Source organism: Sphaerodactylus townsendi, linkage group LG11 (assembly GCF_021028975.2).
Source record: "Sphaerodactylus townsendi isolate TG3544 linkage group LG11, MPM_Stown_v2.3, whole genome shotgun sequence".
Lineage (NCBI taxonomy): Eukaryota > Metazoa > Chordata > Lepidosauria > Squamata > Sphaerodactylidae > Sphaerodactylus > Sphaerodactylus townsendi.
The window spans coordinates 12,849,604-12,877,528 of NC_059435.1; the positions used below are offsets into that span (position 1 = coordinate 12,849,604).

The window sequence follows — 27,925 nt, forward strand, 5'->3', positions numbered from 1 at the left end:
TTGGATGGGAGTGCAGTGTTTCCCTTGGGTTTCTGCAGTTTGTGGGTTCAGTTGCTAGTACCTGATGTTGAAAACAGCAGGGGCTAGGAATGCCAGCCTCCAAGTGGAACCTGAGGATCCCTCAGAATAGCATCTCATCTCCATATTATAGAGGGGAGAAAATGAATGCTGTGGAGCCCAGGTGTCAAACTTGCACCCCTCCAGACGTTATGGACTACAGCTCCCATCATGCTGGCAGGGGATGATGGGAACTATAGTCCATAACATCTGGAGGGCCACGAGTTTGACACCTATGTGGAGGGTGGACTCCATGGAATTGAACCCCACAACATCCCTGCCTTCTCCAGGCCCTTTCCACACAGACACTTTAAAATGGGAATAAAACATTTCTTCTGTGGAGTTCCATTTTCTGTCTCAGTAATGGCCCCTTCCGCACATGCAGAATAATGCACTTTCAACTCACTTTCAGGGCACTTTGCAGCTGGATTTTACTGTGCAGAATAGCAAAATCCACTTGCAAACAATCGTGAAAGTGGATTGAAAGTGCATTATTCTGCATGTGCGGAAGGGGCCTCTGTTTTGACCAGGGCTCCCAGAGAAGGCAGTAGAGACAGTTAAGGTGAACAGGTCAGATGTCTCAGACCTTTCTTCTGTTCTGTTCTGTGTCCTTCTTTACCCACTCCTCCTCCTTTGGTATGCCTTCTTCTCTTCTTATTTATGATCCTTCTCTGGCCCCTTACGCACAGGCAGAATAATGCACTTTCAATCCACTTTCAATGCACTTTGCAGCTGGATTATACTGTGTGGAATAGCAAAATCCACTTGCAAAGAATTGTGAAAGTGGATTGAAAGTGCTTTATTCTGCACGTGCAGAAGGGGCCAATTAGGCAGCTTCATGTATTTTTGTAACAAAAAATCCCTAATGGATTCAGATCATTCTGTAATCTGCAAGGATTCAGCTTTCTCATCGCTATCCTTTTGCTGAACTAGGCTATAAAGTCCATGCTGTAAAGCATCCATTTCCCCCAAGTGAAAAGACCTCTGTCGTTTGGAGATGAGCTATAATTCTGGAGTATCCACAGGTCCCTCTTGAAAGACGGCATCCCTAGAACTGATCTCTGGCCCTTTCTGCACAAATCCCATAAAACATTTCTAAAATGTTTTCAATTCCCCCACCCTTTACAATGCTTGCATTCATCCCCTCAAAACGATTCCTGGTCACCATTGTGTGATTTTCCCCTTTGTGTGTGTGTGTGTGTGTGTGTGTGTGTGTTTCATGTTGAGCAAAATGCTTCAGAGCCTCATGTTGAATGCTTTAATGCATAGGTGTCGAACTCGCGGCCCTCCAGATGTTATGGACTACAGTTCCCATCATCCCCTGCCAGCATGATGCTGGCAGGGGATGATGGGAACTGTGGTCCATAACATCTGGAGGGCCGCGAGTTTGACACCCATGCTTTAATGCTTCACAGCCTCCTGCAGCGATTCTCTACTCCTTGTATATGCAATTGCTTTGAAGATTGGCCCCCTCAAGATAAAAGGACAAAGAGAAATGCTGCGAATAAACAGTGAAGGGGGAACTGAGTGAGCTCAGAAAATGCTCAGAAAATGCTGCTGAATAGGAAGTTCTGGGAATAGGAAGTTCAGGGAACAGGAGCATGGGAAACATAGTCGATAGATCGCACAGCAACTGAAGATGTTTTCAAAACGTTTTAAAAGGGGATTCATTTCAAACATTCTGAGCCAAGAAATAAAACATTTGGGGGTAAAAAGGTTTGCACGGAAAGGGCCTCTGTCAGCTGGAGATCAGTTGTGTGTGTGTGTGTGTGTGTGTGTGTGTGTATATATCACAACCCAGTTTCACAAGTTTTCTGGACTGCTTTAAATTCCAAATAAAAGATTTTGTCTGCAACCATTTAATCCAGACAGGTTCCAGAGTCAGTAGTCTGAGGCTCCCAACCTCTTCCAGTAATGGACAGGAAACAGACAGTCTTAGATGTTGGCTACCAGCAACCATAACAAAAATTAGAAATTCAATAAGGATCAGCTGGGAAATAGACTTAAGCCATTCCAACCCATCATTAAACAATAGACTAGCTCTGCCTCATGCAATATCTTTAGTACAAAAGTAAATTCCCAGAGGGAAGACAGCATGGTATAACCTGTCAGATGAAGTTTCCCCTTCAGTTGTGTCCGACCCTGGGGTACCACTGCGAGCAGTGATTTTATAGGCAAGCCACTTTTTTTGTGGGGTAGATTGCCATTGCTTTCTCTGGCTATTCTTTACTCCTTAGCTATGAGCTAGGTTCTCATTTACCGACCAAGAAATGGATGGATGGCTGAGTTGACCATGAGCCAGCTGCCAGAATATCTGACCCACAGGGTGAGTGTCAGCGCAAGCACTTAATCACTAAGCCACACGGCTCCTGGCGGCACTTTACTAACATGCAAAGTAAAATAAAAGTAGAGCCCCCCCTCCCCCCCACGCAAACAAGCCTGCTAACGACGGAAAGAAATTATGTCATGAGCATGGTATATAAATACGTTGCCTTGCTGACAGTTCAGACATGCGTATTCATCTGAATGACTGCAAGAAAAGAAGACAAGGCAAATGTACTGTATGCTTAAAAAAAATCCCTATGGTCTGCCATCAAGGGATCGCGAAATATGTTCATCCCAAGGAAAATCTATTTTGAGATTCCATAACAAAGCTGCTTCCTCTTTGCATTGAAACGGACCAGAGGAGCTTGGAAACTATAGAGCGGCTTAGAACATTCAAATATTGGCTACAAATTCTCTACAGCCTAGGCTCCTTCCGCACATGCAGAATAATGCACTTTCGAACTGCTTTCAGTGCTCTTTGAAGCTGTGCGGAATGGCACAATCCACTTGGAAACAGTTGTGGAAGTGGTTTGAAAATGCATTATTTTGCGTGTGCGGAAGGGGCCAGAGATCTTGTTTTTCCCCGATGCAGAAAGCTGGACCGTTCTTGCTACCACCATCACTTGCTGGTTTACCTGCCCACACCTGACCTTATTCTTAGTAAAGGAAGAAAAAGAGTTGTTTTTTATGCCCCACGTTTCTCTACTTTTTAAAGGAGTCTCACAACAGCTTACAAACTCTCTCCCTCACAGATACCTTGTAGGCGGGGCCGAGAGACCTCAGAGAGAACTGTGACTATCATTTGAATGTTATAGTTTAAAATAATATCTTTCTTCATACATTTTCAAACAATACCTTTCCCCCCTTTTCCCCCTCCCCCCGTTTCATCTTCTTCATAGTTTTGTCACGCCAACAGCAGTAAGTTCATTCTCTGTAGCCTCTTCTCCCGTATTTCTTCATTGACTCGAGCTTCTTTCATCCAGATCAGATGCTTTCTGAATCCAACCTGTCAAACTGGCTAGTCGCTATTGAAAGAAAAATTAGCTCTATTGGTTTACACATGGGTTCATTTCATTATATGAGCTTTCTGCTACTGAGGCCTTTCAAGCAATCAAATTTAGATTCTTGGAACTGGAAGGACAAAATCTTTATACTGTGGCTTTTAAAACCTGTTCTCCGCTGGGCTTGGGGATCCCAATTAAACTTGGCCAAACGTCGGATCATCTTTACTTTAGTCAAAATCCAAATCACCGAAGGGCCTTTTCCCTGGCCAGGTTCAACACCTTACCATCTACTCTCCTCTCTGGAAGATTCTAAAATGTTGCATGTGTAGGAAGACTATGCCCCTCTCAGCTGGCCGGCCCTGAAACTGTACAGCACCCTTTCTTCCATTGCCTGTTCTATGACGAAATTGGAGCAAAGCACATAAACCCCATTTTCAAACAGAAGGCTGAGCTTTCTAATAGTTCCAAGCTGATCTTCCTACTAAATAGCCCCATCTTAGAAATGTGTGAGAGTGTGGCTAAATTTCTGCATTAAACTCCATCTTTCAAAGAAAGATTTTTATTCTGGTGCTTTTTACGACTATGTGAACTCTTGACTTTTTAACTCCATGCAGTGTTGCATTGTATGATGCCTTTCAGCTATTTTAAATTTCTGCATAATTAATTTTTTTTATATTATGTAATACGTTATAGCCTAGATGCCAACAAAGGGCTTGGATTGGATTGGAAAGTTAACAAAACTGCTTGCAAAATGCATAAGGGCTTCTTCAGTATGCAACACATTTTGTGTTTCCACTGCACCATGTGCATTTTGCCTCCATCATAATCATTAAACCATCAGGGCATGCTTGCGTGTGTGAAAGGCCTGTCAGGAGTATAACTCATCTTCAATCTAAATGGTGCCGCTTACTGTGTTCCCAGACTTGCAGTGATATCTGGGATGATGAGGAGCAGCAGTGGCGTAGTGGCTAAGAGCAGTGGCGAAGAGCAGGTGCACTCTGATCTGGAGGAACCAAGTTTGATTCCCAGCTCTGCCACTTGAGTTGTGGAGGCTTATCTGGGGAATTCAGATTAGCCTGCGCACTCCCACACACGCCAGCCGGGTGACCTTGGGCTAGTCACAGCTTCTGGGAGCTCTCTCAGCCCCACCTACCTCCCAGGGTGTTTGTTGTGAGGGGGGAAGGGCAAGGAGATTGTAAGCCCCTTTGAGTCTCCTAGAGGAGAGAAAGGGGGAATATAAATCCAAACTCCTCCTCCTCCTCCTCCTCCTCCTCCTCCTCCTCCTCCTCCTCCTTCTCTTCTTCTTCTTCTTCTTCTTCTTCTTCTTCTTCTTCTTCTTCTTCTTCTTCTTCTTCTTCTTCTTCTTCTTCTTCTTGTCACATATGTTGACTGTTTAAACTTTACCAAGGAAATACCTCCACCCACCCACTCTAGAGTTCCATAGCCCATTAGCAGTGGCGTAGCACCAACGGGATGGGTGTGTGTGCAATGCCCTGAGTGCACACCACAGCGGGGGCGTGGAGGGGGCATTCCAGGGTGGGGCACGGGGCATATGCATGCCCCAGGTGCAGTTCCCCCTCACTCCGCCCCTGTCCATTAGTCATTCCAAATAATCCTTAAGAGATTATTTATTATCATTTCAGTATTTAAAACACTGTATTCCTCCTTTCCAACCAATTAGGACCCTCAAGTGGCAGACAGTTAAAAAAAGATATTCAACATGACAGTGAAAAAGAATGTGGATATATAAAAGAACAATTAAAACAGAAACAGAAAAGGGGATCAGTGAGAGAACACCAAATCAAACAACCAAAAAATTCAACTGCTGGCAGAAGACGATGATAGAGGAGGGCAGATAAATCTGCCAGGTGAGGAAATTCTACAAGCAAGGCTTTGGAAGGGTTAATCAGCACACACACCCTCGCACCCATCCACCTCTCACCTTTTTTCAGAGGGAGCCCCTGAACCAACCTAGCTCCGATTTGAAAAGGCACCCACCCAGGGTGCACGGAGGCAGCGCTGGCCTGTGAGTAACGTAGGGCACATAGTCTTGGCAGCCTCCCATTTAGAAACTGAGAGTCCACCGTGGTTCTTTCTCCTGCCTCTGAGCTTCCCCCAAACCCCTTTGGGGACCTCCTCAGTCTGAGATACATCTGTGAGCAGTTGGTTTTTGGAGACCCCCCTCACCCCAGCTTGCGCATGTGGCTTGCCACTTTCCAGTGTGCCTCTCCAAAGGTGAATGGTCCCAAGATGTACCTGATTCGCTTCCTCTCTTGGTGCTGCTGTTGCTGCTGCTTTTGGAGATGTACCTTCAGGACAGGATTTCTTTACCAGTTCCCCGCCTGAACCCTGCAACACAACTACCCTGAGCAGAGCTCTGGAGAACCCGCGGGCAACAGTTTTACGAATCGGTGGTAAATCCGAGCTTCAAACATTTCCAGATAGGCAGTACAGGTGGATTCTGGCAGCAAGCTGGCACAAATGGTAACAAGGGGGTTGCCGCACATGGGGGGGGGGCGCGCTCAGGTTTTGCCCCAGGCTCCATTTTCCCTGGATACGCCTCCGTCTTCTGCACATGTGAAGAAAGAGAAAAGTCCAAGAGAAAGCAAAGTATCCGAACACGCTCTTCTTTGCAAATGGCATCAGAAGGCAAAATGGGATTCAGTTTCAAGAAGACAGACTGAACATTTGGAAACATTGGACTGATGAACCAGATTTCCTGGAAAGCTGCAGTATCATCTCTGTGAGGGAGGAATCCATGGCTAAATAACGTTCGGAAGACAGAGGGTCCAACGGGAGCGGGCCTGGAATCATTGCCCTTGGGGAGGCTCAAGGGATGGTTTGTTTCAGGCGGGGGATCGAACTGGCTACCATGGCTGGGCCTGAAAAGGAATGTTCCATTTGGTCAGATTGGCTAGGAGTTTGGGAGATGTTTTTTCCTTCCCCCCGTAGTACATGTCTTGGCTAATTTCCTTGAGCTGTCTGGACTGTTTTATTAAACACACCACTGGAGGAATCAAATCAAGAGATGCTCAAGGAAATTATACCGTACAGTAAATAATGTTCACCCATTTGGGTGATTTAGAATGGACACAAGACAGATTTCATTGCCGATGCCTACAAGGGTGGTGGCCCAATTGGCCCGAGACCGAAGACCCCTCTCCAAAATGTCAAGAGGGAGGCAATACACAGATGTAACGGGGTTGGCTTTGTCAATTCAATAATCTAATTTGCATTTCCATAAAGATGATCATAGCTCGTTTGGGTACTCGTTAGATTCTATCTGTATGAACTCAAGCAAGTCAGACAGAATTGAATCAGTAAATAATCACTGAGAACAAACATTAGGTAGGTTTAAATTGTCAAGGGCCCTCTTCAGACAGTGTTTTCTACACTGTTAATAGTCATGTCTTTTGTTTTTTTCTGGTATTGTTCACTTATGACACAATCCGGCCCAAATTAAGTACTTTTCACTCTCGTTGATTCCACCGGGAGTGGTTTATTCATGTGCGCAGCTCTTTCTGATCAAAACCAGGAGATCTTCAAAAGTTCTTTGACTGGATTCATTTTAGAATTCCCTTTCCCTTTTTTCTTCCACAGCCTAGTGAGGTAAGCCCGCAGCTGAAAAAGGAAGCATACTTTAAATTCGGCCTCTGAAATGTATGTACAACATATATGTGGCAGGTAGGGAAAGCCGTTCTTTCTCCCAAGAATAGAGAAGAGCTCTATGTGGTCTTCTGCCAAATATCAACTACAGGAAAAGTCATCTAGGTTACTGAGATTCTGTCCTGCAAGACACCTGATTGATACATGAACATTAAGTGCTGCTGTTCATAGTAGCAAGTTGAGGATTGTGGTGGGGGGTGGGGATATCCAAGTTTCTTTGGAACAGTGGTTCTCAACCTTCCTAATGCCACGAACCTTTAATACAGTTCCTCATGTTGTGGTGACCTCCAACCCTAACATTTATCCATTTTACAGATGGAGAACAGAGGCCCTTTCCCCACTCACTGTTTGCTGCGTGCTACTCTCGCCGAGTAGCGTGGGGTCCAACTGCACTCCCCACTACAGGGGCGGCTACAACGCAGCCGCCCCGACTCTGCTGCTCTTGCGCCCCCTCAGCGCAGGTCATTCTGGCGCTGCTCAAAATGGCGCCTTTTGATGACCCCGTGCAGGGTGCGGGGCAGTGGGGAAGCCCGGGGAACACGACCCTCGCGCTAAAAAGGTCCTGGACCAGACGAAACGGACGTCATTTTAAAAGTGGGGAAATGGCCACTGATGCAGAGAGTCTTAGGCAACCCCTGTGAAAGGTTCGTTCGACCCCCAAAGGGGTTGCGACCCACAGGTTGAGAACCGCTGCTTTAATGGAAGAGCTTTCCAACATTTGTAATAAGACTGCTACATCATATTGCACTGTCTGCATAGTGACAAAAATGAATGTTTTGGCCTCTATTATTTCTGGACCCAAACAGATGTGAACAGCTATGGAGAGGGCTATACTGCCCTTATACAAAGTAATGATGAGACCACACATGGAATATTACGTACGGTTGTGGTCACTGTATTTGAGAAAGGATACTGTAGAGCTTGAAGAAGTGCAGAAAAGAGCAATCAAAAGGATGAGGGAGCTGGAGCAACTGCCCTGTGAGGAGCAGAGGTAGGGCTGTTTAGCCTAGAAAACCAGCAAGTAAGAAGAGATATGACAGAAGTGTCTAGATTATGCCTGGCAGGGAGAGAGTTGACAGGGAGAAACTTTTATCTCTTTCTCATAATGCTAGAGCCTGGCGTTATCTGCTGAAGCTGAAAGGTAGAAGATTCAGGGCAGAGTGGGTCTTATGAAGAACATAAGAACATAAGAACAAGCCAGCTGGATCAGACCAGAGTCCATCTAGTCCAGCTCTCTGCTACTCGCAATGGCCCACCAGGTGCCTTTGGGAGCTCACGTGCAGGATGTGAAAGCAAGGGCCTTCTGCGGCTGTTGCTCCCGAGCACCTGGACTGTTAAGGCATTTGCAATCTCAGATCAAGGAGGATCAAGATTGGTAGCCATAGATCGACTTCTCCTCCATAAATCTGTCCAAGCCCCTTTTAAAGCTATCCAGGTTAGTGGCCATCACCACCTCCTGTGGTAGCATATTCCAAACACCAAGCACACGTTGTGTGAAGAAGTGTTTCCTTTTATTAGTCCTAATTCTTCCCCTTCAGACCAGACCGCAGGTAAAGTGTTTCTAACAAGAAGAAACGTTTGGATTTTCTTTTTTCACTTTTGTCAACCACAAGGAGCCTCAAAGCGGCTGACAAACTCCTTCCCTTCCTCTCCCCATGACAGACACCTTGTGAGGTAGGTGGGACTGAGAGAGGGCTGACAGAGCTGTAATTGGCCCAGCAGGCTTCATTTGGAGGAGCAGGGAAACAAACCCAGCTCACCAGATTGGAGTCCACTGATCTTAACCATATAGCACGCTGGCTCTTATGTCATTGGAAATGATGTCACTTGGGCACCTTCCGCACATGCAGAATAATGCACTTTCAAACTGCTTTCAATGCTCTTTGAAGCTGTGCGGAATAGCAAAATCCACTTGCAAACAGTTGTGAAAGTGGTTTGAAAATGCATTATTCTGCGTGTGCGGAAGGGGCCTTGGTCTCTGATTTGTTGCCTACATAGGTACATGTATTCTGCCTCAGTGGTTCCTGAGCCTGGAGGTTACCAGAATGAGACCAGGCCGCAGGTAAAGTGTTTCCAACAGTGCTACAGAACATACAAATTCTCCTTCTCCTCATGGAGAGAAAGAACGAGGAGAAAGGGATGATGAAAAGATGAATGGAGTATACCAGTTGGTCAGGGGTGGTGGGGGTGGGGGTGGTGTGTTCCCTCAATTCCCATGTGCAAGATGGGACTCGATTCTCCTGAATATGGATCACCACACATGGAGAAGAGGCTTCACCACACTGGTTTCAACAACTGAAACAGTTGGGAAGGGTACTATTTGGCCTGTTGGAAATGGGCATTGCTGCTGGGAAAACTCATGACTTGTCACATAGCTCTCCTCAGCAGGCCAAATATCACTTCCCTGAGAGTATTTCAAGCCAGGAAAGTGGGAGGGGGAGGAGGCAAAGTCTTGTATTCACCATTGCCTAAGGTGACCAGATGGTCACCTTTGTGAACCGGGATGGGCGGGTAGGCGGGCGGCCGCGGGCGCGCACAGCCGCAGGAGCGCACAGCCTTCTGGGTGCTCCCATTTCCCGCCCTGTGACAGGGCGGGAAACGGGAGCGCATCACAAGGCCGTGCGCTCCTGCGGCCGCGCGTGCGGGAGGCTGCTGCACTGCCTTGCGCCCCAGAAGGCAGTGCGACAGCCTTCCAAAATCTGGACACTTGAAATAACCCGTGGGACGCAGGACAAATTGTTTGATGGAGGGACTGTCCCGCCAAAAGCGGGATGTCTGGTCAGCCTACCATTGCCACTCAGACTTGAGTTGCTACCAGCTGGGTTTGAGGTAAACCCTGGCAGGCAGGCAACACAGCTTATTGTACTTTCTTCAATTTATATCCTACTTTTCAGCCTCATGGGAACCCAAAGCAGTTTATCACATCATATTCTTCGTCTCCATTTTATCTTTACAATAACCCTGTGGGGTGGGCTAGGCTGAAAGTATGTGACTGTCCCCACGTCACCCAATGTGTTTTCTTGGCAGAGTTGGGATTTGAGCGTAGTTGTTCCAGGACTGACTCTGACACTCTGATTGCTATACTACACCAACTGTCATGGCTGTTTTTGCTGGTATGTCTAGGTAGGGCTCCGGGGTGTGGCCTAAAAGGTCAAGGAGAGTAGTAGTAGTAGTAGTAGTAGTAGTAGTAGTAGTAGTAGTAGTAGTAGTAGTAGTAGTAGTAGTGGTGGTGGTGGTGGTGGTGGTGGTGCTTGGATTTTCTCCAGTAAGGAGACTCAAGGAAGCTTACAAACTCCTTTCTGTTCCACTCCCCACAACAGACACCTTGTGAGGTAGGTGGGACTGAGTGAATGAACTGTGACTACCCCAAAGGTACCCAGCAGAAATGTAGGAATGGGAAAACATATCTAGTTCACGTGATAAGGGACCACTATTTATGTGGAGGAGTGGAGAATCAAAACCAGTTTTCAAGATTAGAGTCCACCTGTTCTAAAGCGCTATACCATGCCGGCTCTCAAAGAAGAGTTGTTTTTATACACTGCTTTTCTCTGTCTTTCAGGAGTCTCAAAGTGACTTACAATCACCGTTCCTCCCCTCCCCACCCCAAACAAGCACCTTGTAACGTTGGTGGGGCTGAGAGAGTTCTGAGAGAACTGTGTCTAGCCTAAGGTCTCCCAGCAGGCTTCATGTGGATGAGTGGGGAATCAAACCCAGTCCTTCAGATCAGAGTCCTGTGCTGTTAATCACTACACTACGGCCTACAGCCCTGGCAATAATTCCCAATAAGGTAGCAAAGGATATTGTTCCAGGTCTGAAGGGGTATGAGTATGAGACAGCCACACAATGGTACCACTGAACAATTTGAGCTAGCTGTTCCTAGGTAACATGAACTTGACTCACACTGAAAATTAATATGCAGAATAAAGTTTCTATATAGGCAGAAGATATAAATAAAGAATGAGTTCCAGCATATTAAAATGTGATCTGGATGGGAGAAATGCTTCTATCACCCGAAAAAGGTCCCTGGTGACTTACTGGTGAGAATGGAAAAATGGTTTCATATCCAAATGTCTGTGCCATCTGGCTACTGCCATCCTCAGAAAACCAAAATACCGTGGGGAAGAGCATTTTTGCGGTATTCCAATTGGAAATATTACCAGAGCTCTTTTTATTGTGGTTTTATTTTCCTCACTGAAGACATGTAGGTAGTTAATACAGTTTCCCTGCAGAGTATAATACATTTTTCTCTCCTTTTTTTTTTAAAGGAAATAAAGGATTTGAAGAAAACCATGCCAAACGCACTGAGGAATGACCAGTCTGTTCATGGATAGAAAAATATTCCTTTTTTCTACCTGTAATCTCTTATGGGGAGCACAAATGTTTCTTCATTTCTTTTTGGGAACTGATTATCAGTTTCTTCTCAATGGCCCTTTCCGCACTGTGGAAAGGGCGCCCCTGCACCGGCAGGAATTCTGCCGGTGGAGGGGTGGGGGTCGTTCGCACGGGAGCGTGCGAGCGGCCCTGCAGAGGCCGGCGCGGGAGAGGCGGAGGACAGCAAGGGAGGGCCTCAGCAGTCTGGCAGAGTGACGCAGGACGACGAGGTGAGTGGGGGGGGACAGGGAAAACAGCGTGTTCCCGGCGGTGCCATTCGCACCGCGCCGGCGGGCACACGCTGTTTTCCAAAAACCTCCCTCCAGGAGGGAGGTTTTTGGAGGCGGCCTCACGCCGCTCTGGGGGAGATGGAGGGGAGCCAGGTCAGCGCTGCTGCATTTCAGCAGTGCCGCCTGTGCGAACGGCTTCCTGGGGACGGCGTTTTTGCCGTCCCCAGGGCGCCGTATTTGGCCCGTGCAGAACAGGCCAAAGATTGCTTTGAAATTTGCAGTGCCAAGCAAATGGTTTTGAGTTTTATCAGAGAAAACCCCCGCCCCCACTATATATGATTTGTTCATCAGAGGATGAACACATTTCCTGGCAATAGAAGAAAAAGTGTTTGGATTTATACCCTGCTTTTCTCTCCTGTAAGGAGACTCAAGGTGGCTTATAAACTCCTTTCCCCCCTCTCCCCACAACAGACACCTTGTGAGGTAGGTGGGGCTGAGAGAGTTCTGAAGAACAGTGACTAGCCCAAGGTCACCCAGCAATCATCCAACAGGTTTCATGTGTAGGAGCAGAGAAATAAATCCAGCTCACCAGAGTGGAGTCCGCCGCTCATGCGGAGGAATGGGAATCAAACTCGGTTCTCCAGATTAGAGTTCGCTGCTCTTAACCACTACACCAATAGAAACAGGACACGATAACAGCGCTTGAAGAAAAAATAAGGAAGAACAATAAAAAATGTCACCAGTGAATGTTGTGCAACAAAGTAGAAACTGGAATTAAGTATGTATTGTCAAAGTTTTTTTCGGCCGAAATCACTGGGGTACTGTGTGGTTTCCAGACTGTATGGCTGTGTTCTAGCAGCATTCTCTCCTGACATTTTGCCTTCATAAGCATAAGCATTTTTTCATAAGCACAAGCATTTTATTGTCATTGTGCACGCACAATGAAATTTACAGCAGCATTCCTCGATGCACACAATTTCAGACTCATACCCCATCCTCACTTTCCCCTTCCTCCACCCATCCCTACACAGCCCCAAACACATCAACACGAAGCCACGGAGTTCAGCATAGCCACAGCTCTAAGTAGAAGCTGTCTCTAAGCCTCTTTGTCCTAGTTTTGATAGACCTGTATAGTCTGCCAGGTGGTAACAGTTCAAAAAGAGAGTGTGCTGGATAAGATGCCAGCCACAGATGCAAGCGAAACGTCAGGAGAGAATGCTGCTAGAACACGGCCATACAGCCCGGAAACCACACAGCACCCTGAAATTAAATAGTTAAATACATGCTTGTACATAGACACCCAAGAAGCTTGTTAATAACGCCACATATCTGAAGTGTAATGGCATTTTGCAGTAGGCACATGGACTCACAAGAATGCCAATTTCTGTGAGGTTATTATTTTCTAGAAGCTTTACTAAAGGCTGATAGAAACCGGAATTGCCCAACGCCATATTTACAGCCACAGGGAGAGGAGTGGGTGAAGGAGGATGTCTTCCCCTTAGGGCCGCGGTGGCGAACCTATGGCATGGGTGCCAGTGGTGGCACTCGGAGCTCTCTCTGTGGGCACACGCAAACAGAGTCGCCCCCACACACACATCTAGGCTAGCCTGGGCCGCTGGGCTTGATTATTAGCATTAAACTTAAGACCTAGTTTTGGGGAAGCAGTGTAGGTAACCCTGTTAAGCACTGTTAAACCCCACTGATTTTCAGAACTAAAGAGCGATCCTTTACCTGGGAGTAAGCTCGGTTGCTGGCAATGGGGCTTGCTTCTGAGTAAATCCTCCTAGGGATTCACCAGTTGGAAGAGTTGCACAGATGCTTCAAAGCAAAGCCACCGACTAGCACCAAGCTTACTCCCAAGTAATGCACGCCTTGGAGCCAAGTGTTTTTTCTAAACTAAAACCTCATTATTCAGGTTAAATTGCCATGTTGGCACTTTGGGATGAATAAGTGGGTTTTGGGTTGCAATTTGGGCACTCGCTCTCAAAAAGGTTCGCCATCACTGCCTTAGGGTGAAAGACCCCTTATTTTTGGCCCCCTCACCTAACTCATAGAAAAAGCCCCCCCAAAAGCCATATCAACTTTTTTGTTTTACTGACAAAAAAATCCCAGGTGTATTTGAAAAGCCAAATACACCTGAGGCTGAAAAAGCCAAATAATGTTCGGCTTTTGGGTCTTTCTCCCACCCCTTCCCTCGGGAAGTCAGCAGAGGAGGGAGGAAGAGATAGATCCTGAGGGGGGGGGGCTAAGCTAATTCAGCCTGACACACAACATCTATCTTCCTCCCATGTTCTTCCATCCCTCGTGGGCTCAAAGAGTGGGGCGGTGGGGGGCGGGGAAGTCTTGTGTGTTAGGCTGACCTAGCTCAGCCCAGCATGCAAGATCTACCCCCATTCCTTGGTCTTGGAGGAGCATGGCAGAGTGTGTGGGTGTGTGTGTGTGTGTGGGGGGTGAGAAATCAGGTAGATCTGGCATGATCCAGCTCCGCTCAACCCACAAGATCTTCCCCCATCCCATGCTCTTCCAGCTTTTCCAGCTCCACTGAAGAGCATGGTGGGGGGCAGGGGAAATCAGTGAGATCTTGCATGTCAGGCTGACCAACCTGTCACATAAGATCTACACACCTCCCATGCACCACTGGGGCAGATCTCCCCCTCCCCCACCATTTCCCAAGCTCCCGAAGTCTTGGGAAATGGTGGGGGAGGGGGAGAATTGAAAAATTCCGAGTTTGGCTTTTTTTTAACCTAAACATTGTCAGCAACAACAACAAATACATTCAATAGCATAAAAGAGAATGCAGCGCAGGGCACACTAATTCAGCTTCCTTTGTCCAACAACATATGCTAAAAATCCAGCCACTTTGGATGTAATTTCAGGGGTCTTATCTAATAGGAGAAATTTAATTTTTCTTTCATCTGGCCAGAGCATTTCTTGAACAATGGCAAACTTTGTTGGACTTGTCTGCCATCATGTTTTGGGCAGTATAATGACACATTTTATGGTTTCAGGTACTCTTAACTGACATGGGCATATTCTGTCTTCATGTGGAATTTGCCTGTATCCGCCAGCTGTCATTGCAAAGGGGGAAATATGTTCCTTTGCTAATATTGTCAGCAATACCTGAAGAAAGCCGATGGATATTGACTTTATTCGGCTTCATCAATAATTTCTGGGTTAAAAAAACCTAAACCCGAAATTTACCCATATTTTTAACTGACGCTTAAGCCTATTTTAAAACATTTCGAGGCAGGAAATAATACATTTCCTCCATGGAGTTCTACACTGTTTTTACTCTCAAACGTTTTATTTTCAGCCTCAAAACGTTTTAAATTAATCCCCTTTTAAAGCATTGTCTGGCTGAAACATTTTGAAAATGATTCCAGTTGCTGTGCCGTCTATTGACTATGGCGGATTTGGCACGGACCAAAAACAGCAGTCTGAAAACGGTGTGAAATGATGTTTGCACCATTTTCACACTGCTGTTTTTGGCTCGTGCGGAATCCACCCATGTTTCCCATGCTTCTCCGCTTTCCTGAATTTCCTCCATGGCACCATTTTCTAAGCTTACTCAGGCCCCTTCCGCACCTGCAGAATAATGCACTTTCAGTCCACTTTCAATGCCCTTTGCAGCTGGATTTTATTGTGCAGAATAGCAAAATCCACTTGCAAACAACTGCGAAGGTGGATTGAAAGTGTATTATTCTGCAGGTGCGGAAGAGGCCTCAGTCCCCCCTGCCTGATATTTGCAGCATTTCTCTGTTTGTCCTTTTATTTTGGGAGGGCTAATATTCGAAGCATTGGATATACGAGGAATAGAGAATGCAGCACGAGACTGTGAAGCACTGAAACATCGATTCAACATAGAACTAAAAAAAGAAAGAACTAAAAATCACAAACTGGAAGCCAGGAATCGTTTCAAGGGGGCAAGTGATCGGATCGGAAAGCTACACCTCCCTCCTTGTGGAACAGCCTGATTGAAGAGGTCAGAAGGACATCGCCGCTTCCAGCTTGTCAAGAAAAAAAATTCAATGTGGTTTTGTTCCAGGGAACTTTTCACTGATCCAGAGGGACATTTTATAGATCATTAAGGAAGTATCTCTGGTGAGTTGGTTTTACAGATTTAACTTGATAACGTTCAGATCTGCGGGAAGGATCACTCGCTAGCCATTTGCAGCAATGGAAGCGTCTTCTCTTGGGGAGCCGGCACTTTTGGACAGTTGGGCACTGGAGAACTGAAAGACCGCCTAATCCCAAAGAAAATTGATGGCTTGTCTACATTCAAAGTAATACAGGTGGCTTGTGGACACTACCATTCAATAGCCCTGACAAAAGATGGCAGAGTCTTCTCCTGGGGGCAGAACATCTATGGCCAGCTGGGAATTGGTAAAGAGGTCTCTTCCCACGGCCGGCCGCAGCATGTTACTGCCCTTGATGGCATCCCATTGGCTCAGGTGGCTGCGGGCGGGGCTCATAGTTTTGCCCTTTCCCTTCTGGGAGTTGCGTATGGATGGGGAAGGAACCACGTGCATCAGCTGGGCTTAAGTCAAAGTGATCCCAAAGAACAGATCTACAAGCCGTACTCCGTGGCGGCTCTGAGGAGCCTTGGAGTGGTCTACATTAGCTGTGGGGCTGAGCACAAAACTAGGACAAAGAGGCTTAGAGACAGCTTCTACTCTAGAGCTGTGGCTATGCTAAACTCCGCGGCTTCGTGTTGATGTGTTTGGAGCTGTGTAGGGATGGGTGGAGGAAGGGGAAAGTGAGGATGGGGTATGAGTCTGAAATTGTGTGCATCGAGGAATGCTGCTGTAAATTTCGTTGTGCGTGCACAATGACAATAAATGCTTATGCTTATGCTTATGCTTATGCTTATTTGTGCATTTCCCTGGCCCTTTTGTGGGAAAAGTAGAACATACAGGTTTTGAAGCAACAAAAGCAATAAAATGATGGCCCAGGCTAGCCCAATCTCATTAAATTTTGGAAGCTAAGCAGGGTCAGCCCTGTTAAGTATTTGGATGGAAGACCAAATAATTCCAGGGTCACTGTGCAATGGTAAACCACATCTGTTAGGCCCTTTCCGCATGGGCCATGAACAGCGCCCTGGGGACGGCAAAAACGCCGTCCCCAGGGAGCTGTTCGCACAGGGTGTGCAGCTGCTGAGGACCCGTGCAGCCCTCGCGCCTCCCGAGCTGCGCAAAGCCGCTGTTTTCCGACCTCGCTTCCCTAACGAGGTTTACGGAAAATGGCGAACGTGCGAACGGCAGAGGCTGGAAGGCGCCATCCCTCTCCCCTGTGACCAGTGGACCTACCGTCTCTGTGGCTGTCTGGCGCATCACCGAGGCCTGGGGACATGTCCCCCCCTGCCCTGTGATGCTGGAGCGGTCGTGCAGGGCAGGGGGCATGTCCCCTGGCCTCGGCGATGCTCCGGACAGCCGCAGAGACAGTAGGTCGACCGGGCGACGGCGCAGCGTGGCGCCGTCGTCCTGGTAGTTTCTGGAACCATTCGTGCGAACGGTCCCAGAGGGGTTGGGTCAGCGTCATGTACGCCAACCCAACCCCCACCATGGCCGTGCGGAAACAGCCAGAGTCTCTTGACTTGAAAGCCCTATTGGGTCCCCATAAGTCAGTTCTGACTTGAAGGCACATTATAACACACTTGTAGCACAAGAAGCAACCCTAGACCCCAACATAGAATAGCAAACCTCCCTACTATAATCTTTAAAAATATGTATTGTTTTTCTCTGAGGCATGCATATTTTTGAAGGCTAAATAAAGGAAATGTGTGATGCTGCAGGCCTCAATGATAGCAAAACATTTACTGAGAATGATGAGTAACAATGAAAACCCTCTCCTAAAATCTCTGTTGAAAAATTCACGGAGGAGGACAGCAAAATATGTTATTCTGACTGGAGGGAAATCAAAATAACTGATGACATTTGCTAAAAAAGATACATTGGGCAGAACACGTTTTTCCAGAATACTGTCACAGAAAAAAAAATCCAGTTTCCTAGAAAGCTTCCACTTGGCAGCTAGATTTATTGCCCACACATGTTATTCGAAAGAAAGCCTTCATAGTTCCTTGAGCTGAACACATGCAAAGAAAGGGGGGGGGGTCCTCCCCTTAAGCAAGATGTAGCACAAATATGCAATGACAAAAATGAAGTTGTAGAAATAAATCCAGCTCCCTCAACTAAGGCTGTTGTGGAATATTTTCCATCTCTCTTCCAGATAACCACACAGTGATGTTTCCCTTGTTTTGGAGCTGGCGTGTGTGGGAGTGTACAGGCTAATCTGAATTCCCCAGATAAGCCTCAACAGCTCAGGTGGCAGAACAGGGAATCAAACCCGGTTCCTCCAGATTAGATACATAAGCTCTTAACCTCCTACGAGGAGTTAATACTTTACAGTAAAACTTTTTAAACTCTGCATGTGGCTAAGATCCATCATATGCACTCGAAAAGAATGCACTAGAAACAATGCAGTTCAAATCAAACAAAATTTTCACTTTCATGTTTGTTTTAGTTGACATTTTGATGGCAAAAAATGTTGATGCATGGCCTACAGTGGACAGTTCTATATGAAGTCACTCTGATATCCTTTCCCCGGGAGATCTCTTGTGTTTGCCAAAGAGAGAGTGTACCACATTGTGGGTTGGATTCTGCCAGCTTTTCCACTCAGTCTCACCCAATTCTCTTCCATTCAACAGGCCCTTTCTGCATGGGCAGAATAGAGCGCCCCAGGGACGGCAAAAGCGCCGTCCCTTGGGAAGCGCTCACAAAGGAGGCGCTGCTGCTTTCCAGCAGTGCCGTCCTGACTGCCCCGAAGTAGCGTGAAGGCGCCGCTTTAAACCTCGTTCATCGAGCAAGGTTCTTGAAAAGTGGCATCTTCTCAATGGCGCGATGCAAACCGCACTGGTTGGATGTCACCGCTTTTCTCATCGCCTCCACTGACCTACATGTCCAGCGCTGCTCTGGAGGGCTGCAGAGACCCCCCCCCCCGACGCTGCCGTCTGACCCCTGAAGGTCGGGGGGCAGCGTGGGAGGGTCCCTGCAGCCCTCCAGAGTGACGCTGGACAGGCAGGTCAGTGGAGGTGATGGACCGGAGGCGGCTCTGTGTGAAGCCACCTCTCCGGTCTGGTGGATCTGCAGGATGTGCGAGCAGTCCCCAAACCTCCACCGGCATAATTTATCCTGGTGGAGCTGCGTTTCCGCCGCTGTGCGGAAAGGGCCACAGCCTCTGTTCTGCATGGTTTTTGTACTTGCAGATCCCATGACTTTTAGCAAAACTTTTTCAGCGATCACCAGTAGAAAAGCTGGTTGGATACAACCCAATGCTTTCTTTTTTGGTATCAGCTTTTTTTTTTCTTCTGAGAGGACAATTGTATTATTAGGACAAGCACCAATATTTGAGCTCAGAACTTAACTGTTTTTATTGCTCTCAGGCTGTTGCATTAATTTTGCACTGAGATTGTCTTTCAGATAACGAAGACATTTCCAGGCTAGATTGATTGATGCCACATGGAAGAAGATTAAAGGCCTGCGAAGTACTAACAAAGAAGGCCTTGAAAGAGGAATCTGCTTATTTATTTAGTTTCCACTCTTTAAATCCATGCTTATCGGGATCTCCAGCCACATGAAGGGAAAAGCTATAAAAACCTTGCACATGCCCTTTATCTGTTCAGTCGGAAGACAACAATGGCAGCCATCAGTAAGCCTTTGCCAGCTAAAAATGTGCAAACTGACTTCTTCCCTTGCCAACGCATCCCATCCTCAAAAGCTTTGGAAGGGTGTGTCCAGACCTATAAAGCATTTCAGTTGTTACATGATAAATGGAAACAAAATGGTCCTCACTGAAATGTATTGACATGGCTGCCCAGTTGAAAACCCGAGGCGGCTGCCTGTCACTGGAAAGCCCTCCATAGGGCAGTGGTGGCGAACCTATGGCACAGGTGCCAGAGGTGGCACTCAGAGCCCTCTCTGTGGGCACGCGCAAGCAGAATCCCCCCCCCCCACACACAACTAGGCTGGCCTGGGCCACTGGGCTCAACTATTAGCATTAAACCTAAGACCTAGTTTTGGGGAAGCAGTGTAGGTAACCCTGTTAAGCGCTGTTAAACCCCACTGATTTTCATGCAAAGAACTAAAGCGTGATCCTTTACTTGGGAGTAAGCTTGGTTGCTGGCAATGGGGCTTGCTTCTGAGTAAATCCTCCTAGGGTCGTGATTCACTCGTTGGAAGTATTGCACGGTTGCTTCAAAGCAAGGCCACCGACTACCCCCAAGCTTACTCCCAAGCAACGCACGTCTTGGAGCCAACCGTTTTTTCTAAACTAAAACCTCAGTATCCAGGTTAAATTGCCGTGTTGGCACTTTGCGATAAATAAGTGGGTTTGGGGTTGCAATTTGGGCACTTGGTCTCGAAAAGGTTCGCCATCACTGCCATAGGGTGACATAAGTCCAAGGCCTGGGCTGTGGCTTAACCGGTTGCAAAGCCAGGGTGGAAGATGACTAAAGTTGGCTCCACCGCCAAGCACACTTCCCACATGCCCCCGCTGCGTTGGCAAGGCCAGCAGCATGAGAGCATTAATGTGGCGCCTGAAACCATGTCTGGGCATCCTAGAGGGTCGCAGCATCCACCCACTGGCATGTTTGCCCCTCCACTGGGGTAGGAGCCCCTGGGAGGGCCAACACACCAGCATGGGCCTATGCCACCTCCACAAGTAGGTTCCCCCCCCTCCCCGTCATTGGGCCATAAGGGACTTGTAGACCGGTATTACTATTGTGATAGTGGCCTTTGCAAGTCACTTTCAGTGTTTCCAGTGGGATAATAAAACATTTCATCCATGGAATTCTGCACTGCCCCCCTCCCCCCCTCGTCCCAATTTGGTTGTGGAAATACTTTCAGGCATCTTGTCCTCCATTGTTTCTGAAAACACTTTTACAACAGGGCTTCTCGCTGAAATGATACCCTGAAGTACTGGTGTGACATGTTCCCCTATTTTAGGTGCAAAAAAAAATATCTCCAGGCTTTTTGGGTGATGAGAAATGAAATGTCCTTGCTGAAAAGATTCCCTTTTCTGACTTGTTTGCTTCTTAATACCGTTGTTTTTTTAAAAAAAACTTTCTGGTTTGTTAAAATCTACCCAGCCAATCAGGGATCACAAAACCACTATCATGACTTTACAGCACCATACAGTCAGTTGGATTTGGCTACATGGCAGTGCCGCTTGGGGATACACAAAGCGTTGTGTCATCCTTTTTCTGAGGGATAAACTAAGGGTTACATGGGAAATCTGTCATTTGCTCTGCTAAAGGATTTTGTAAGAATTTAAACTTGGATTTGATCTAGTATGGCAAGAGGCAATGGTAGCCTTTCTCCCATGTACCCCATGGAGCAGCAGTGGCGTAGGAGGTTAAGAGCTCGTGTATCTAATCTGGAGGAACCGGGTTTGATTCCCAGCTCTGCCGCCTGAGCTGTGGAGGCCTATCTGGGGAATTCAGATTACCCTGTACACTCCCACACACGCCAGCTGGGTGACCTTGGGCTAGCCACAGCTTCTCGGAGCTCTCTCAGCCCCACCTACCTCACAGGGTGCTTGTTGTGAGGGGGGAAGGTCAAGGAGATTGTAAGCCCCTTTGAGTCTCCTACAGGAGAGAAAGGGGGATATAAATCCAACCTCCTCCTCCTCCTCCTCCTCCTCCTCCTCCTCCTCCTCCTCCTTCTTCTTCTTCTTCTTCTTCTTCTTCTTCTTCTTCTTCTTCTTCTTCTTCTTCTTCTTCTTCTTCTTCTTCTTCACCACCCTTCCCTATTGCTACAACATTGCTGGGTGAGCCTAGGCCACTTCCTTGTCCACCATGTTGGGAGATCTGGTCATGGAATCCCATAAAATGTGTCATTTCATCCTGAATGGGGAAGAAAGGTGAGGAAATACACTGCTCAGTTTCTGTGGAAACTATGCAAATATTCCCTGTTTTGCTGCACTCTTCTGTTGGCCACAAGGTTGCCAACCTCTAGGAATACCTGGAAATCTACCAGAATTACAACTGATCTCCAGATCACAGATCTGCTTTGGAGGATAGACTCTATGACACTATACCCTACTCAAGTCTCTCCCTTTCCCAAAGCCCCCCATCCCTAGTCTCCACCCCCAAATTTCCAGAAATTTCTGCTTGCAACCATGGCCAAGCAACAACATGGCCACTAGCAAAATTAGCTGCTGACCAGGGTTATTAAGAGAAACTACCTTTCTCTATCTAGTGGGGGTTCCATTATTTGGAGGAAAAACAAGGGATGAGGATCATAGCCTGCTGACTTGAGCCCCACAAACATAATTGCAAGGAGGGGGACTCACTGGGGTACAGGAAATCTTGTTTAGCAAAGTCCCTAGATTGTTGAATGCCTGGTACTAATTTTAATCAAGTAACAAAGGTCTAATCTATCAAAGATCTTATCAACCCAACCACATTGATTAACACTGCAGTCAGGAAAAAAACAACACCCACAGCACTGCTCTGGATTCATCATTCGTTCAGTGGATGACAAAATCTACACAATAGGCATACGATACCACATCCATCCATAATGCAAAGTTGGGAGAAAGTCATTGATAACTGCTTAATGTATGCCTGGATTCAACCCTGTTACTTCACAGGCACTCAGTAACATTCAAACAGCTGCCTTGTACGCATACAGCCCCAAGAGGATGTGAATTCAGAGAGATGAACTCTTGCCATACTAGATCAAATTTTGAACTTTGGGGTCTCCATTGCCTCTCCATTACACCATTTATTTCTTGGTTTGCCTTTTGTAAATGTCAACTTAACCTCTGAGAGGCAGTAATTCAATACACCGAAGACATCAAAATTCTCAAGTGAATACAATAATTTGGAGAATTTTAGTTGTGCAAAATGGGGGGGGGGATAGTGTTTTAAAATAGAAATCCCCTTTCAGGAAAACAACCACCAAATATCGGAGTAATGAGGCATAAATGTTTTAACTGTGGAGGGCACTTTTTTTTTAACAAAAGGAAAGTGTAGTCAAAGATTTCATTGGTAATTAAAACTAATATGCAAAAACTCAGCTCCAGTGGTTTTGCGCCATCGGCGTGGGGGGGGGGGTACGATGCCCTGGGCACAGCCATGGCGGGGGTGTGGAGGGGGAATTCTGGCACTGCGGCAGAGGTGCAGGGCGTATCCGTGCCCCGGGCACAGTTTCCCCTTACTCCGCCGCTGCTCAGCTCTGTCACATTCTTGGCATGTTTGCAACACATATTTTTTGACCAATAGCACAAAGACCTGTGTGCCGTTTTCCATGGCACTCAATTGCCACTTCCAATAATGTTCTTCTGTCAGGAGCCTAACTTTCTCCACACAATACTTGGAATGTTTGTGAAGATTCCATTGTATCACAGCCACTCAACTTGTGCCTGTAGGATTAAACAAACATTAACTTACAGACATTGGCTGGATTCTCAATTTTGAAGGAAGGTCATGTTTGAACCGTCTGTTTAGTAGGGTTTGCATATCTTCTGGTGAAACAAGAGACAGCATGAACCATCTGTGTCCAGAGAAACAGAGGCTGTCTATAAATTTGACTCATGGTTAATGTGTGATAATAAATGGAACATTATTTGGGAGGCAGCTGACACATTGCAAATATATGGCAAGAGGATGTGAATTCGGAGAGATGAACTCAAGGTGTTTTCCAATTTATGTATTGTTTCCACTGCCAGAATCTGGGAGCTCAGTGTTCAAACTCAGCTGGCCTTCTGGCCCATCGCTGGGAGCCATAATTTTATTGTGAACAGCTTCAGACAGCCCGCCAGCAAACCATAACAGTCCTCAGCAGATGTTCCTGCTTTAGAACAATGCATCTCTTTTGTGTCGAGCTTCCTCGCGGATGGATTCCAGCAAATGATATGCCATTGCAGCTTGAAACCGAGGGGCAAAGTGTTGCTGACACAAACCCAGGGGTAGCATTTATGTAACACGCTGTAGCCTTTTCCCAGTCGGGCTGTCCTCTGAGTCCGGAAGTCAGTCAGATATGTGTCAGCGCAAGGCAAGCATTCATTCTCCTGTGAATGATCTCACTTTATAAACCAAAAAATGTGGAACTGCAAAGTCAGCTGGGGAATCCATTTGTGTATTTACAACGGGCTTTTCTTTCACAACAGACATTTGATTCTGGTGGCCTCACGAGGGTAATATCAACTGCGCTGACCCCAAACATGAGCCGATTAAGAAGAGTGAACACATACCGTATATACTCATGTATAAGTCGAATTTTTCAGCACATATTTAATGCTGAAAAAGCTCCCCTCGACTTATATGCAGGTCATTAAAATTTTTGTGTGTTTTTACTTTGCTGGCCAGCAGGGCGTGCAGTTTTTATGCTAGTAACACCAAAATTTCAGGGTACCCTCAGAAGACACTCCTGATGATACCAGCCAAGTTTGGTAATGTTTGGTTCAGGGGGTCCAAAGTTATGGACCCCCAAAGGAGGTGCCCCCATTACCCATTGTTTTCAATGGGAACTATTAGTAGATGAGGCTACCCTTTTGAGGGTCCATAACTTGATCTTCTTCTGAATTAAACTTCACTTTTCAAGCCTGGCTGGTCTCATCAGGAGAGTCTCTCTTTAAGTGATACTCAGCCAGGCTTCTTTATGAAGTTTTCTGGGTCAGGGGATCCAAAGTTATTGATCCCTGTAAGGCACTTGTCTCTATCCCCCATTGTTTACAATGGAAGCTAATAGTAGATTTTCCATTTCTGATAATATCCCTCTTAAAATCTAAGTTGGGTTACATTTGGACATACAGATGATGATGAGGAATCCAGTTTTGAAGGATTTTAACTCCTGTGTTTTAGCTTGGTTGCTGATTGAGCTAAGGTTTTTGTACTTTTAAAGTTACTGTTGAGACCATATTGTTCTCGTTGACCCTCTTTTCCACTTACAGAGCCAGTTTACTGTTTTTCTTTGAAATAAATATTCAAAAACATTTAACCTACTGATGCCTCAATTGATGTAATTTTATTGGTATCTATTTTTATTTTTGAAATTTACCAGCAGCTGCTGCATTTCCCACCCTCGACTTATACGCGAGTCAATAAGTTTTCCCAGTTTTTTGTGGTAAAATTAAGTGCCTCGACTTATATGCGGGTCGACTTATACACGAGTATATACGGTAAGTGAACAATCCTCTGTGGTAATATTTAGGATCTAAATGGCATTAAATAAGTTTAAATTAGAGATTCTTTTTTATATATATATTCTTAATGGGGCTGCATCTGCCTCTCTCAAATTTATCAGGTGGGTAGTGTTTCCATAAGACCCTGTAGCCTTTTCCCCATTGGGCCCTTCTCTAAATCCGAAAATTACTCAGATATGTGTCAGGGGATGGAAGGTACATTCATGTCAAAAAAATTCATTTTAAGTGAAGCTCAGTCGAAAATTAAGAATTTTTTTGAGGATCCCTCACCCTTGACTAATTTTCTTAGCTTTATCAAAATTCTTCTTTGCCTCCATAAAAAAAAATGGTTCTCAAAAATTATGAGAAGGTGCCAGTAAATTGGCCTATACATTTTGTTTTATGTGGCGTTGGGTGGATCCAGTGAATTTTTTTTGTTTTTTTGTTTGCTTCAAAGATATTCAGATTAGCCTGTGCGCTCCCACACATGCCAGCTGGGTGACCTTGGGCTAGTCACAGCTTCTCGGAGCTCTCTCAGCCCCATCTACCTCACAAGGTGTTTGTTGTGAGGGGGGAAGGGCAAGGAGATTGTCAGCCCCTTTGAGTCTCCTGCAGGAGAGAAAGGGGGGATATAAATCCAAACTCTTCTTCTTCTTCCAGACTGAGTCCACCTCCTCTTAACCACTACACTATGCTGGTGGGTTAGACTGAGAGAGAGCAGTTGGCCTGAGGTGAATTTCTTGGAAAGTGAAGATCTGAAAATGGATCTTGCAAGCTCTAGCTTGCACTACATGGCACTGCATTCACATGATCATAGCCCTCCCTCTCTTCTCAAGGCCCCCCCCTTACCAATTTTAAACAACAACAACAACAACACATCCAAGGGGCTTTCCCCACTACAGAAGGGAGTTAAGGTTGACTCGGTTCCCTTCAGTGGAGGGCGATTCCAGGCTGTCCCCACAGCAACTGAGTTGGCCCCCTGGAACCGAGCTAAGTGGCTGGGATCATCTTAGTGCCTGTTTTGCTCCTCGATCGTGATTGGCGCTTGTGTTATGGCGGGAAATGGGAGCGTTCTTTTTTTTTTTTACAGTTTTTACAGTTTACAGTTACATGTGCTTTCTGCCCGCCACGACTCTTCCGTTCTGCACATGCCACAAAAGCGGCTCATGATTGGTTGAACAGATGAGGTGTCGTTTCGATACTTCCCCACTTCGAAGCTTCGAAGCGGTATTGACCTTGTTCCGGCAGAAAAGTGTAGTTCATAACTGCAACAAGGATGTCACAGTTCTGAGGGTGGGGGGGGGGAACTGAGACAAAACAATGTTGAGTTCGGTGGCAGTGGGGATTCACTGAGGCGAACCTAGGTAGAAACCAGCTCAACTCTGTCAGTGGGGAAAGCCCCCAAGAGTCCCCCACCCCTTTAAGAATGTGAATGTCTGCCCATGTACACTCTGGGCACCACTCTTTTCAATGCTTAACCAATTTGAGGATCTGGGGCAGCAGCTGTTAAAGAGGACAGCACCAGGTTTGCACAGAACATAGTCCTCTCTCCGCTACCAAGACCCCACCCTAAAATTTCCAGGGTAAAAAGGGACCTTTCTACCAGCCCCTGAAAAAGCGGCTCGTTTTTCATGCATGTGCACAGCTCTACGCACTCCTATGGTGGGAAAATAACCAACAGTGATGGCCAGTTTGGCAGTTACAATAACCTTCCTACATGCATTTCCTTGTACTGTATAAATGAATCTGTGACAACGGTAAAAATGTTTTTACCTTTGTGCTGAGAGTAACTCCTTTGCACTAATGTACAAACCCCTAAAGCGTCTGGGGCCAACATACTTACAGGACTGTCTCTTCCACTATTTTCCCCAATGGGCTTTACAGTCTGCACATGATAGTTTGCTAGTGGACTCTGGCCACAGAGAAATTCATCTCGCCTCAACTAGGGACAGAGTTTTTTCTGGGCCTGGCGCTAACCTGGGTGAAACCAGGGCCCTGAGGGACTTGTTACACGTCCATGGGATCCGCAAGACCGAGATGTTCCACCAGGTATATGGTTGTAAGCACCGCCTCACCATCTTTGGGCCTCCCCTTCACTCCACTTCATTCCACTTTATGTTATTCTACTTTAGTGATCTTAGTTTTGGTATTTTATTTCCACCTCATGGGTATTTTATTTGGTATTTTATTTACACCTAATTTCCACTTATAGATAAGTGTGGTTTCTGCCCATATGAGAAAGTATGTTGATGTTATTTTTAGGTAAATGCGTACTGTATATACTGGCATATAAGACTACTTTTGAACCCTGGGAAATCATCTGTAAAGTGTGGGGTTGTCTTATATGCCGGGTACTCTTATATGGCGAGTATATCCCAAACTCTATATTTTAACTGGAAAAGTGGGGGGGTCGTCTTATACGCCCAGTCGTCTTATACGCCAGTATATACGGTGCATTATGTTGCCATCTTGTGTCAGGTTTTTCTGTACATTAGTGTAAAGTAGAATTGTTTTTAGATTGTACACCAGAGGTGGGATCCAGCAGGTTCTCACAGGTTCCCGAGAGGAGGTTACTAATTATTTGTGTGTGCCGAGAGGGGGTTACTAATTGGTGATTTTGCCACGTGATTTTTGCCTTAGTTATGCCCCTCCATTCAGCAGTAGTGCGCAGAACTTGAAGCAGTATAGCAGGAGGTGCACCGCCGTACATGCGTGGCAGTTTTCTCGCGCATCATGCGCGGCATTTGTTTCCCCGCCTAAGGACCGCACAGCGCGATGAGCTGCTGCATCCTTGCCACAGCCCCGCCTTACTTAGGAATACCCTCCGCCTCTGGAATGCCCGCCGCCACACTCGCCGCTGCAGGTTCCTCTCACCAGTCCCATTGGCGCTACGCCACTGTTTGAATCCCACCACCATGGGAACCTGTTACTAAAATTTTCAGATCCCACCACTGTTGTACACCCATTTATTGTATGACATCATGTTGTTAACCACCTTGAGCCCACAAGGGGAAGAGCGGTATAGAAATACTAATAATGATAACAGCAGCAGCAGCAGCAACAACAACGATGACTCTTGAGAAAACAAAA

The 27,925-nt window shown here is 46.4% G+C and overlaps 1 protein-coding gene across 1 annotated transcript; it reads left to right on the forward strand.

Moving 5' to 3' along the window:
* Positions 1-14,066: 14,066 nt before the first annotated feature.
* LOC125440578 (E3 ISG15--protein ligase Herc6-like) lies at positions 14,067-16,810 on the forward strand. Its single transcript, XM_048510445.1, has 3 exons — positions 14,067-14,078; positions 15,793-16,276; positions 16,779-16,810. The coding sequence occupies exons 1-3, from the start codon at positions 14,067-14,069 to the stop codon at positions 16,808-16,810; spliced, it is 528 nt and encodes a 175-aa protein (XP_048366402.1).
* Positions 16,811-27,925: the final 11,115 nt, after the last annotated feature.